The 14,989-nt window shown below is 36.9% G+C and overlaps 1 protein-coding gene across 1 annotated transcript in view; it reads left to right on the top strand.

Moving 5' to 3' along the window:
* Positions 1–14,989, top strand: part of LOC145243541 (polyribonucleotide nucleotidyltransferase 1, mitochondrial-like) — a 1,193,685-nt gene that overhangs the window by 416,077 nt on the left and 762,619 nt on the right. The window contains exon 14 of the mRNA XM_080106520.1: positions 11,335–11,405. Coding sequence (XP_079962646.1) covers positions 11,335–11,405 — 71 coding nt within the window. The remainder of the gene's footprint in view (positions 1–11,334; positions 11,406–14,989) is intronic.

Genomic DNA, 14,989 nt, shown 5'->3' with positions numbered 1-14,989 from the left:
GAAAGCCTGCTTTGATACAATGAATGTGTAATATAAGTCAGTCTAAGATCTGATTATCTCAGAAGAATATTAAATCTGTAAATGTGTATATTAATAGGAGACTTTGAAGAATGATAATAGTTGTTGCATGTGAACCAACTTAGGTCAGTTGGGTAAGGAAAATCATGGAAGAAAGGGATAAGGATGGATTTGAAAGAAAGGGAGATAAGAACTTGAAAAAAGTTAGTTTGGAAATGCTTAACACATGACAGCATGTAAGACAAACATAAAATACTGAATATGTTGATGAGGATGCATCTAGAAATATTTGTCATTCATTATAGCAGTTTTTGACCCCCCCCCAATCGATGAATACTAACAACTTTGTGAAATATACAAAATATACCAGCAAGCATATCTTCCTCTTTCTACTTCCGCTGTCCTCTTCATCAAGATCATTGTTTTGTAGCTTTTCTAAAATTCACACATGACAAAACAACTGTAAAAATCAAAAATGCTATTGTTCAACAGTAGACAAATTGGCTCTTATGGTGAAGAGGAAACAAACTTGTTGCTCTACTAAATGAAGCTATCTTCTGTATGTTAAAGTCAAGTATTATATCTTTTCTTTTATCTGATCAAAATATTAATGCTAATAAAACAAAATCCATAGACAATAAATTGCAATATTTGGTTTTCTTTAAAATTCTTTCTAAATTTTTGTGGATATAATATAAAATTTTCCAATCAGAAAGACACAGTCACTGATATCAACATTCTCATAGATAAATAGAAGAAAATAACAAAAAACATACAGTTATTCCATTGATTGTTGATGAATGATGAATAAATTAAGAAAAGCCTCAAAGCAAATAATAAGGCCTATATTGAATGGCAGAATAAATTTTCTGTATTGAAATGTATAGCTTTAAAAATTCTGCAGGCAAAAGTGCAATCGGATCTAAATAAAATGTAAGACAACTGGTGGAAGGAAAAATGAGAAACACTATGCTGAGACACACAATGCAAAGAAATTTTTTGATTCACTAAATACAACGTCAGGATGATCCCCCTTACTATCTTCTGATAGTTAAACTCTGATCAAAGACCAAGAATGAGTAAATGCTGGCAAGAACAATTTAATAATCTGCTCAACCAGTCATCTTCAGTCAACATGGAGACACTCAATCAGATTCCTCAGCAACCAATTCAGGATATCTTTGTTGAGCCACCAACAATGGCAGAAATCAATAAAGCAAATGGAAGATGAAGGCTGGCTCTTAGTGGTGCATGAGGACAACCTTGCATTGCAATGGAAAGTGAAAATCATTCATTTACAAATAGTGGATAACTGATACATTGTCTGGACAGACGAGAGTGCAGCTTCTGAAGTGTTAATTAGGCATCGTCTGTCCAGACTCCAAGATTGTGCCTCAGGATATGCACTGAAGATTGATGTAGTGCTCATTAAGTTTCACGATAACAGAGCTGGCCAACTTATTAAGGTACCGCATCAATGGTTAAATGAAACCTGTAAAAAGACAGAACCCAGAGAACCTGTGTGTGCCATAGCTGCAGAACAAAATATTTCTCAGATACAGGCAATCCATTGATCTAACAGATATCCCGGTGTGAAGAGGAAATTGTACTTGTAAAGTTAGTAAACTCAAACCGAACTGAAGCTAAAGTGTGGACGGTGGCTGGAGATTGAACAGAATGCCAATCCATAGATCCAGCCCCAGTGAATTGGAAGCCAGATAGCCTTGATGTCTCTGAAAATTGGAGCAGGGTTGCTATGGATATACCCCATTTTGGTAGTTGTACCTGACCTTGATAGACTTTGCCTCTAGTCATTTTGCCATCTGGAAGCAGTTACACTGACAAAATTCTGCTAGCATCATTAAGCAGTTTAAGATTGTATTCTGTGAAAGGGAGCCGCCAATTGAATTGCCCACCGATAATGGTGCAACATTTTGCTGGAAAGATATTTGCTGAGTTTACACGGATGTGGGGCATGCACATTCGATTTTGATGCGCCCACATACACTCGGGAAATGGAATAAGTGAGAGGTTCCATCGCACAAAGTGTATTGCAGCAAGAACAAGGTGCACAATCTTGGAGGCAATGTACTATCACAACGTTATATCTAAAGAAGACAAGACGGCCACTACTGCACCTGCGAATGTGTTGCATAAGCAGATCTCTGGGAGGAGGTTAAGTAATAAATTTGGCCAAAACATGTGACCAAGGGACATGTACTGAATCTCTGTGTGGTCAAGTGACGGCAAACAAAAAAGTCAGTCTCAAGTCTATGCAAAAGCCCGGGAGATGACGTCAGAATGAGGTCAAGTTTTAGGATACAAAATCTCTGGGCAGCGAGTGACCACATTTTTGTGAAACAATGCCAATTTGAATGTTGTTATCTAGACAAATAAAAAATAGGACAGTGACAGGAGAGTTGACACAACAATGACGAAAGGGATGCTAGCAACACAGTCTTCTATACACCACCACTACTATCACTGTCACGCAGACATTAGATAGTCAATCTGTCATTAAAAACTTATATGTACAGAAATAAACAACGGCATATTTTTATAACCAGCTGCATATGTTTTTTTTATTTCCACTAATGTCTAAGTGTCTAAGTCAAAGAAATGATAAAAATTGTTATTTTTTAAATTAAATAGACTTAAAGGAAATTGACGACTCGGTCATCATCATCATCACCAAAATGTAACAAATATACTATACACCTATAGGATCTCTGTCAAAGGTACTGATGAAGTGGTGGTGCCTGACAATGCAGTTGCTAATCTGTACAATGAGGGAGATACTGTTTGAGTGAAGAATACATGGGGAAGATATACATCATAGTTCAGCATGGGTACAGTGACAAAAATCAATCTCAGTTGATGGAACACCACACCACATAAAGGATGTGCACCAGCATGATTGCTTAATCCATGACAAAATTACCTCATCAGATGATGAAGCCCCACTGCTGTACTGTCAACCACATGAAGAAAGCTCCGCAGAAGATGCTGCATCCAGGAAGAGCTTAATGATGTGACAGACAAAAGCATCACGTTGCTGAGCTTGTACCATTAAGGCGAAGTACCAGGAAAAAGCTGCATGCCTAACATTTGTGTGATCTCAAGCAACAGTATTTATCCTGAGTAAGCATCTGGCTTCCATTGAGAGAGGAAGTTTCTAGAGAATGTCAGATTCATTTTTTTTTTTTTTTTACACAGTGATCACCACTTATCAAGGCCCGGAAGCCACTCAGGGATAAGGGTTATTGCAAGTACATTACGTTAGTGTGGAGATTTGATGAAGTGTTTACTTAAGGGGGCGGTTCATTAGGAATTTGTTAACATTGGACTTGAAGACATCCAAGTTGTAGTCCGGTGGGAAGCAGGCAGACGGAACAGAGTTCCACAGGCGTGCAGTTCTAAGAAAGAAGCTTTGTTCATGGAATCCACGTTTTGATTTAGGCACAGATAAAGAGTAGGGGAAATTTTTCACAGTGGATTCGGCTAGACGGGTGTTTTCGTGAAAGATTGGCGAGGGGGGACCAGAGATTGGAGTTCAGACGAGCACCTGCCATGGAAATAACGATAAAACAAGGATAGGCTCGCAACGTCTCTTCTGTGGGAGAGAGGTTGCAGGGTAGAGAAAAGGGCATCCCCCACTAAGCCACGAAGTCTATTTTGTACTCTGTCAAGGCAAGATAGGCTGTTTTTTGCAGCTCCTGCCCAGATATGGCAACAGTATTCCATCCTTGGACGTACTTGGCTTTTATATAGATTCATATGTGATCTCAAGCCATATGTATATCATGGACAGGGAAAATGATTAACATTTCTAAATGGTCACTCATTGGGTACTGACCAAGTATAATATCACTTAATTTTGGTGATCTAATGAGAACCAGTGTGTTAAGATGATTATGCTATATTAGATATTACACTACCCCTCCCTTCATAAAGCCAAATAGCTAAATTGTTGATTCAAACCTAAACACCTCCGATGATTTGACACAACACGATCCTGAACAACACCACTAAAGAAGAAGATTATACCTGAGACGATGGTATCATGACAACAAAACAGATGCTACACCTCTCTCCAAAAACATATTAAGATTAATATTTTTAAGTGTAAAAGAATAATTCCTCTTGTCCCATACTATTTAAAACTGCACTACACTACTTACACCCATACTATTTCAGATTAAGTACAATAATCTTAAATAGAATTGTTCGGCTTCAGAGAGATACATAATTTCCATTATTAATAGTGAGACTAAAAACACTTATTGTTATTTCTATTTTCTAAACATAATTTGTTGTATACAATTATTAACTTGTTCCATTAATTATAAATTACAGTTAAGAATAGTTAAAATAGAATGTTTGTTCAAACTGCATCATTATGATATTTTTCACCATTAAATGCCTGAGTTTATTACCTTTCCTTCCTTTTTCTGTTGATTCTTCCTTTTTATTGGCTTAGAGTATTATGCATGTGCACACAAAATTCTCACATGAAAATTCAATATTACACGTTTTTAAAACATTGCATTATGGCAGCCATTTTTTCTTTTTCTTTCCAAGATACTTGAGATACTAGACAGATACATTGACACTTTTGTAAGTAGTTTCTTCTATTACTTTCCCCTCTTCAATATCACTATTACGCAAGGAGACAATGATCTATTTCTGGTCTTATGCAGAAACACCCATCAAAATAAGTGCTTTTGTGGAAAATTGGAAACAGAAAAAACAGAAACAGAAAGGGGGAGTAGACGTTCAATATGGTATCACTATTTTCATCATCATCCTCTGAGATAGCAGATGCACAACAGAGATGGATATTTTTTTTTTTTTACATGGGGGTCACCACTTATCAAGGCCCGAAGGCCACTCAGGGATAAGGGTTATTGCGTGTACAGTAATCAATGAGATAGTATTATAGTAATCATTAGTATTGGGGTTTTTGATCGAGTGTCTTACTTAAGGGGGCGGTTTGTCAGGAGTTTGTTTATGTTGGACTTGAAGACGTCCAAGTTGTAGTCAGGTGAGAAACAGGCAAGCGGCTGAGAGTTCCACTGGCGTGCAGTTCTAAGAAAGAAGCTTTGCTCATGGAATCTACACTTGGATTTAGGCATATTTTTCATATGATGTGGTAGCCTCCATCAACCAACATGGCTGGAAAAATTATTGTATCAATTTTTGCGTTGTCAAATCTAGTAGTGCACTGAAATTTTTTTTTTTTTTTCCCAAACACAGTACAAGACTTTATACAGGTAGTCGATAACTTTAACCGATGATGGCATGACATCTCTTTTATCTGTTGTTAATATTGGCTGGCACAGGTGATGGTATTACAATGTCCTTGGCTATCACATTATATCAGTATACAGCTTGAATTGAGCACTGCATCCTGCAATTCTTTTGACAGTGCTGTGGCACAGCTCTGCTATACCATTACCCTCTGTAACATCAGTAATAAATCCTCCCCCTCCTCCATTCATCTGTAAATTTCTGAAATACTTAACATTAAAATGTTGAGGTACTAGCAGTTAATATTTTGAGTGGAGGACAACGTTATGCCAGCGCCATATTGTGAAACATGTGGAACCACAATCAATCAATTCTAGGAAATGTTTGCCATCATAATGTGTTATATCATAATGTGTTATATCCATATATATCATAATGTGTTATATCCATATATATCATAATGTGTTATATCCACATATATCATAATGTGTTATATCCATATATATCATAATGTGTTATATCCATATATATCATAATGTGTTATATCCATATATATCCGCCTCAAGCTTTCTTTTTTGCCATTGGGCCAATGCTGGATCAACTCGTTGATATTTTTCACATGATCAATGCTTCTGTAATTGCAGAACACACTTTTTGGACAAAATATATGATTTGACAAATTCCAGCATCTCCACTTTTCTGATGTATTACACGGATCTGATCAGGTGTTAATGGATCCATTAAAACTGCATATGTCAGTTGCAGAGAATTAGATCCTTGTCTCACCATATAAGTCCATCTTTTCAGTCAAATCAACTTATCAGCTAGATTCTGCTCTGATGGACTCAGGTTAATGTTAACCTGCCAGCTATATTCGTCAGTTGATGTAAAGGAGACTTGCAATACCGTCTAACTTTACTATTGTCAATCGCCTTTGCATCAACATCTCACTTGCAGCTTTAATTTTAACTCCTGCCTTTTCAGTCACAACATTGTTCAACCAATGGTAAATGTGTGGTGTATATGCAAACAAAAATTAAGAGGTTACCTGTGTTATTACATGTGAAAGGAGAGGGACAAATGGCTGATTCATTTATGCACTTGGAGTGCATGATGAGAAAGGCAATGCATGATAGGAAAGGCAGATTTTTATTTTTTGAAGTAGAACTTAAAAGGACGTGAGCAGGTCATTAAGTGAGATTTTGGAGAAAGGAGAGAGGTGTGCCTTTGCGTTGGGTGAGCACTTTTAACCAGCCTACTCTTCCGCAGAGCACAAGCTATTTCGGCACAACATGGCTGACTGGAGCTTAAGTGGTCAAATGTTGAGGCCTTTCACTGGAGAAGGTAATATGGTTAAATGGCTAGGCAAGTTAAAGATAGTGACGAAGCTTCAGAAGATTGAAGATGTGGTTAATTTGCTAACATTATACTTAGAACAGGAAGCCCTTACAATACACCAGCAAATGCGAGAAGAAAATAAAGGAAACATTGCCCTGGTAGAACAGCGACTGAAATTAGCATTTGCAGAGGGACCCTTTGAGGCACTTGACAGGCTTTCAAAGTTGAGACAGGTACTGACTGCTGGGAGGGCCACATGATGAAGGAGGTCATAAACATGATATGAGAAGTTATCACGAGTGAAGAAGGAGGACCCAGTGAAGGGAGAATGGTATGTCAGCAATAGAGAAGATGGAGTAATATGGTGTGATGCAAGTAGCCTGGCATTGGGTGTCATATTTGAGATAGGAGGTGTAGAAGATGCAGCATGGCGAAGGAAGAAAAATAACTACTCCCATAGAAATGCTGCTAAACTGGATGCCATTATGAAAAGAATCAATCTGGCCCTGAAGTGGGAACTGAAAGTAATTAAGATCAAAAATGATTCAGCAACAGCAGCATCGTGGATTAGGTCGGCAGTGACTGGTGATAGGAGAATTAAGATGAAATGTGGTGCTGAAATGTTGATTAAGTGAATACTTGGAGTGATTGCGGATCTGATTAAGGAGTTCCGATTGAAGGTGTCTGTCACGCTGGTTCCATTAGAAAAAAATAAGGTGGATATAATGATGTGAGTAAAGAAGGCCTGGTTGCAAGAGGGAAAGAGTGTGTTTTCTGTATGCTGTGCAAAAGAGGAGGTTAAAAATTACATAATATGCACCACTTTGGTTGGGAGTTGACGTTGTTTCTGGGAAGAGAATTAATCCAGAAATTACTGAGGAAGAAGTCAAGTAGAAAATTGCAGGAAATGCCAGTTGATTGACTCTGCACCGTCCAGAGATGAGGCAGGAGAACTACATGTGATGGAGTACTAGAAACGGTTGGCCATTGATGTTACACACTATCAACACAAACTGTATCTATCGATGAGTGACTGTAGACCAGGGAGATTGCTATCTGGAGAGAGATTAAGTCAGAAACTCTGTAGAGATCGGAAAAGTTATTGAGGAAGTATTTTTGGAGAGAGGGCTAGTTGCAGAGTTGTTGATGTTCACCTTGCTTTTTGGTCGAAAGTTTTCAAGGACTTGTGTGACAAGTGGGGTGTTCGGCAATTTTTTAGGGCAGCATATTGACCAAGTGTCAATGGAATAATGGAAAAGCATCATCATACCATCAAAGCTGCTGCAGAGAGAAGCTACATCTCACCCATGGAGGCAGTATTCTGGTACAACATGTCACCAAAGACAAAATGAAACAACAGTACCTCATAGGTTCATCTTTACTTATGAGTGGTGGCATTCTTACAATAAAACTGCAGGTGGTGAGGGTGAAGAAACTACCATCAAAGTGGGTGAAGAGGTGTGGATGAAGCTTCCCAATGTGAAATGTAATACTCACTGGGGAAAGGGAGTAGTAACGGGGATCAAAGAATAATGTAATAGTAGATGGTGTTCCCCGGCACCATTATTGTCATTATTGTTTGATTCAGTCCCCGTTACTACTTTTCATTGGGTGAGCACTTTTGACCAGCCTACTCTTCCGTAGAGTACGAAATGCACAATTAGTCAGTATGGAGATGCATGACCTTGCCCTGCCATTGCAGTGCAAGAATCTCAAAGATTCCAACACTACCCATATTGTAAATATTTGCCACTTGCCTTGGGCCGGGTCATTCTTACACATTCTCGTCAACATTTTGACCATCATTTTTTGGGAAGAATCGTCTTCCACCACATTGTCCCACCCTTTGATATTGCATTTGCTTGTCATTTTATTATTCCATTCACTGTTTGGAGCCATCTGCAGGCAGGTAAATGTCCTATTAATTTGGTGCAAATAAAAAACATGGTACATTGTGTCAACACACTAGATAACACTGGAACTGAGTTTTCTCACTTCTATTACAAATTGTTACACTTCTCCAGACCACAAGGCCCAACACAATCGACCCATCCCTTTGGACTTAAGGTCCTAACTTATAACGCCAAATGATTCCAGTTTCATTTGAACCACATCTGCTGAAATTGTGTTGTCATTTACGTACATGTCATAAGCTGAAGTGATTTTCATTGTGAACTCACCTTGCATTAAAATTGTTTTAATGATATCATGATCAATGGTGTTATATTATTAATGGTGTTACATTTTTAATAATGTTACATTATTAATGGTGCTACATTATTGATGATGTTAAATTTAGGCAAAAACTCAAGTATGTCAAACATCTTTTTCCCTTAATCATGTCTATCTTTTTCCCTTAATCATGTTTAAAATGGCCACTGACGCATGCACACCTGTATCTTTACATTCAGCCCCAAACTTTTCTCTGTGGACTAAAAAAAACTTCCCTTGACTTCGGGCCTGGTGATTGATTGAGGCATGAATACAAACAAGCCAACATGGCTATCTCCAAACACAAATTTCCACAAACTCTCATTTTCTTCCTACAGTACTACTTTCTCATGACACATGCTTCTACTACCAATTTCTAGGATGCAAATAATTCATCATGGCTAAGAACACAACATGAACCTTTCTCTTTTAACAAACCTGTCTAATCTTTAATCTACATCTCCAACTAATTAAGATGACCAATATAGTTGTTTTTAAATGTAAAAATGAAACATATCGACTTCATTTATACATTTTGGTGACCCTGACATGATGGCAAACATGCAATGTTTGTTGCTATTTTATTCTATATTGGTGGCCTCAGAATATGTAACCTTCAGTGACTTTGTTTGGTTATCTTCATTTTTCTTAGCTTTTCTTTTTAAAACATACACAAGCACCATTACTATTACCGACTATTAATATTTTTCCTTATGCTGCAATATTCTTTTTTTTACTTTTATCAAAAAGTACAAAAACAAACAAAAAAGTTGTTTTAACCATATGCTCATCACCAAAAAGGAAACATTTTAACAAACAGGCACACTTTCACAGAAAAACAAAAAATTTTCAACAAACACTTTGAACTTAAAAAACTGAAACATTTTCAGACACTTGTCACACACAAGCTGCCTTTTTCTGTTACAATCTCTCTGCCTAAACGCTTACCTCAGATATTTAGAAAAAAAAAAAAGGGGGTCAAATTGATGTAAATATTCTCTGCGACAAGAAACATTCCCTTCGCAAATTTTATCTGGCACACACATACACACACACACACACACACACACACACAAATTCTTTTCCCTGAAAAGCAACCATTTTTTTTTTTTTACAGAAACAAATAAATAACTGTTCACCAAACATTTGAGTCAAAACACAAATTTGTTACTGGTGATTAGACATTCAAAATACCTTTCACTGAAGAACAACTTGAAACATTTATTTTTTCACAACCTCCACTTTTCTGAAGTAAACTTGTCAACAAAACAATTCATCATCAACGTTTAACAATGAGTAATGGTAACCATAACAGGACCATAACATCAGCACATACACATGAACATTTCTCTTTTAACAGGCTTATCTAATCTTTGATCTATGTCTCCACACAGAAACACGTTCCACAATTAACTTGTCTCCTTATTCTTACCAACCAAAGCTGTTTATTAAATGATGGAAAAAGATTTCATTGGTTTTTTATTCTACATTTTGGCGAGTTCTGACATGATGGCGAACATGCAATGTTCATTGACATCTTATGTTACAAAATATTGATTTACTCATATTTTGTAAAATGATAATGAAATAATAATGGAAACCTTCCATAATCAATTGAGGTAGCTCTTAATTTTAATCTGTGTATATTATTCTTACAAAAATTATGTACTTTATCATCATCATTGCTTCACATGCTCACATTCATTGGACAGCTTTCAACTAATGTTGATTCATATTTTCAACTTAATACCATGGACCATTCATATTTTCAACTTAATACCATGGACCATTCATATTTTCAACTTAATACCATGGACCATTCATATTTTCAACTTAATACCATGGACCATTCATATTTTCAACTTAATACCATGGACCATTCATATTTTCAACTTAATACCATGGACCATTCATATTTTCAACTTAATACCATGGACCATTCATATTTTCAACTTAATACCATGGACCATTCATATTTTCAACTTAATACCATGGACCATTTATATTTTCAACTTAATACCATGGACCATTCATATTTTCAACTTAATACCATGGACCATTCATATTTTCAATTTAATACCATGGACCATTCATATTTTCAACTTAATACCATGGACCATTCATATTTTCAACTTAATACCATGGACCATTCATATTTTCAATACCATGGACCATTCATATTTTCAACTTAATACCATGGACCATTCATATTTTCAACTTAATACCATGGACCATTCATATTTTCAACTTAATACCATGGACCATTCATATTTTCAACTTAATACCATGGACCATTCATATTTTCAACTTAATACCATGGACCATTCATATTTTCAACTTAATACCATGGACCATTCATATTTTCAACTTAATACCATGGACCATTCATATTTTCAACTTAATACCATGGACCATTCATATTTTCAACTTAATACCATGGACCATTCATATTTTCAACTTAATACCATGGACCATTCATATTCTTGATAACAAAAACTGCATTTTTTTCCTACTTAGGTTTTCTGCACAGTGTCATTTGATTCGCTTGATTCTGCAGCAAGAGCGGACCCCATCTCTATTCTCACTGGGTGAGTCTCTATCATTTTATTTTATTTTATAAAAACATTTTTTTTTTACAAAGGAGTCACCGCTTATCAAGGTCTGGAGGCAACTCAAGGATAAGGGTTAAAGAGTGTACAGTAGTCAATAGGACAATATCATAGTAACCATTAGAAGTGTAAATTTGGTAAATTGGATTACTTAAGGGGAACGGCTCCTCAAGAACTTGTTTACATTGGACTTTAAAATGACCATATTGTAATCGGCTTGAAGAGAGTTCCACAGGTGTGCAGTTCTTAGAAAGAAACTTTGTTCATGGAATCTATGTTTAGGTTTAGGCACAGATAAAGAGTGGAGAAAATTATTAATAGTGGTTTCAGCTAAACAAGTGTTTTTTTGTGAAAGTTTGGTGAGGTGGGACCAAAGATGGGAGCTCAGACAAGTACTTGCCATGAAAATAACGATAAAGCAGAGACAGGCTCGCAATGTCTCTTCTGCGGGAAAGAGGTTGCAGGGACATTCCCCATTAAGCTACAAAGGCTATTTTGAATTCTGTCAAGGCAAGATAGAATGCTTCTAGCAACTCCTGTCCATCCTTGGACATACTTGGTAGAGAACTGCATTAGCAGTGAAATATCTACTGGAGTAGTAGAGTGATCACACCATTTTTTCAGTGAACTTGGCAATGGATTTGATGTATGTGTTACATTTCATATCAGGAATAAAGGTCAGACCCAGAATCTTGTCAAAATCTCCCCAAGATGAGAGCCATTCATTTCAATTAATGCCAAATGGGGATCAGAGTGTTGATGATGCAAAGATAGACGCTTGGTTTTAGATGCATTAAAATTAATCAGCCACCTCTTTGTACCACGTGCTCAAGATCAGAGGAGAGAGAACCAGAGAGAACTTTGTCATTTATGATTTTTGAAGTGTTGCCATAGATGGTAATGTTGTCAGCAAAAATGTCTATGAATAGTCTTAGGATGTGATTTGGGAGATCATTGATGTAGATCAGAAAGAGAGTTGACCCAGGATGGACCCATGAGAGAGTCCCGCATTAATGCTTCTGATTTCTGCTCATCAGCCACTACTCTTATGAACCTATCAGAGTGAAATGGTTTAATAATTGAGAAAATATTTCCAGCTATACCATAGCTGGATATCTTGTGCAGTAGACCTTTATGTCGTACCCTATCAAAGGCCTTTAATATGTCAAGAGCAATTGACCTAGACAGGAAGCCTCCGTCAAGAGATTCGCTAATCCTATGGCATATAACTGTTAGCACATCTACTGTGGATCTAGCAGTATGGAAACCATATTGTATGCCCCTGAGGAAGTTATTTTTGCTGAGGTGGTTGGCTATTTTTCTTTTTTAATACAGATTCAAGCAACTTATGACGCACAGGAAACTTATTGGTCTATACTGAGAGGGAGACGACTGATCATTTGAATTCTTTAATATGGGTCAGTTTTCCAGTGTGTTGGGAAGCAATTCTCTTTTAGACAATGCTTAAACAGCTTTGTAAGTATGGGAGCTAGTTCTGGTTGAAACTTTTTCAGTACCATAATTGGAATGCCATCAGGAATCACTGGAATCAAGGTTTTTTATTTGCTTAGCAATATTACGCACAGATATTTGTATGTCACATAGCATGTTTTCAGAGACAGGAGGAAATACGGGGGATTGGCAGCCTTAATTGCACAGGGTAGAATTAGCTGCAAAGTTCTTGGCAAAGAGTTGGGCTAGCTGTAAGGTTTTTGCTGATATTTTTTTAAGGGTATGAAGCAGTCCATACCTACAATTAACAATTCTGTCAGGTCCAATACTTGTTGAGGATTTGCATAATTCCTCTGAACAATAAATGAAAAAGAAATACACTATGAAAATGCCATTTGCCTGCTTTCCAGCTGACTATAATATGGTCATCTTCAAGTTCAACGTAAACACGTTCTTGATGAGTCGTTCCCCTGAAGTAATCCAATTTACCAAATTGTCTCCCTGATTACTGTACTCTTATTAAACCTTATCCTCGAGTGGCCTCTGGTCTTGATAAGTTGCGATCCCTTTGTAAAAACCAAAAACCAAAAAAACTACAAAATAATGTAAAATAAACTTTTCTTTATTTATGTTACAAGGAAAGACATTACTTTTTTATGTGCAAATATGGCAGTCTGTACAAAAAGGAAGAGAGGAAGAAAGTAAAGGATTGGGAGTGTGAGAGGAAAAGAAATAGATGATGTGTTGCGGGTGAGAGAAAGAGAGGTCAATCAAGTAGTGTTCCTTGGTGCATGATACAACCTGTTTTGTGTGCTACTGTATGCGTCTGCATGCGTGCTATCCACGTCCTCTCTGCTGAAAGAAGTTCTTTTTGACCTTTCCATATTTTTTTAAGTGTGACCTTGGTGTTACATAAGAGGCCCCAGAAACTATCAGAAATAAGCTTTTCTTTTTATCAAGCCCTGATTGGTCAAAAATTTATATTTTTGGTGAAGAGATTGTTTTCTACTATGTCGGCCCTTTTTCAAGAGTTCTTTTTTTGGACCCCAAGGGGTCTGGTATGAGTGAATGTGGTAATGCCCATGCAAATGGATTTTTACAAACACTCATGTGTGAATAAAATTTAATGTGCATGCGTGTGACATGGAAAAATAAAATAAAAAACAGTGCATATTATAGAGAGCACATTATTTTTAAACATGAACACAGAGGTAGATCTGATATAAATGTATGGAAGGTATCCCACTTAGTCATAGAGTATCGATATGCTCTATGATTGGGAGGTACTTATTAAATTTCATTTTTATCTTAACTGATACAACTGAGTGGTCGGAAAATCCTAGTGGAAACAGAAGGAAGGATGAACATGTTGAAGTGAATGTTAGCAAAGGATAAGTAGACAGGATGTGGTCACTTTTCTCAGATATGCACTTAAAGATAGTAACTCCTCTGTTGTGGAGGTGATTGAGGGAAAATATAAACGCAGTGATGTGAGCAAGTGCAACTCAGAAGCATATCTAGGGTAATTTAGGGTCTTCTCTGAAGATGTCCCTACCACATGGAAAGCCATGTCTAATGTAGGAACATATTCCATTCCCATGGCAATCTTGTGGGGCAGATTTTGATGTTAAGTTAGAGTAACCTTTAATTACAAACTCATCTAGAAAAATAGTCGGTCCAATGTCAGTTTTGCTTAGGAATAATAGAACTTGTTTGATCTCCTGTAATTGGGTTTCAACCTCTAGAAGTTTGAAATCGAAACCCCTGATGTAGGAGAAGGACATATGGTAGTCAGTGACTATGTTGGAAGTTGGAGTTCTGGGTTTAATTGTGTATTTTTTGGCAACTTTTCATGATGGAGTTTTGGGATTTATCAGGTCAACAGACTTGATTAGAGCAGGGCAGAGAGGGAAAGCAAGGGGGGAAAAGAAACAAAGAAATATTTGTTTTTGTAGCCCCTGATAAGATAAAGCCATTAATATTGCATTGAGAAGCCCTACCAGAAGCTACTGCATGGTTCAGAATTATGCCACCAAATAACAATACAGCAGCCTAAATACTTTACACCTGCTGATAGGACAGTCCTTGTTAGTGGTTAATCCAAGGTTTGT

Source organism: Euprymna scolopes, chromosome 22, assembly GCF_053919585.1.
Source record: "Euprymna scolopes isolate OS-2025 chromosome 22, ASM5391958v1, whole genome shotgun sequence".
NCBI classification, from domain to species: domain Eukaryota; kingdom Metazoa; phylum Mollusca; class Cephalopoda; order Sepiida; family Sepiolidae; genus Euprymna; species Euprymna scolopes.
Note: the sequence above shows the minus strand (reverse complement) of the source record. Positions and strands in the feature narration are given on the sequence as shown.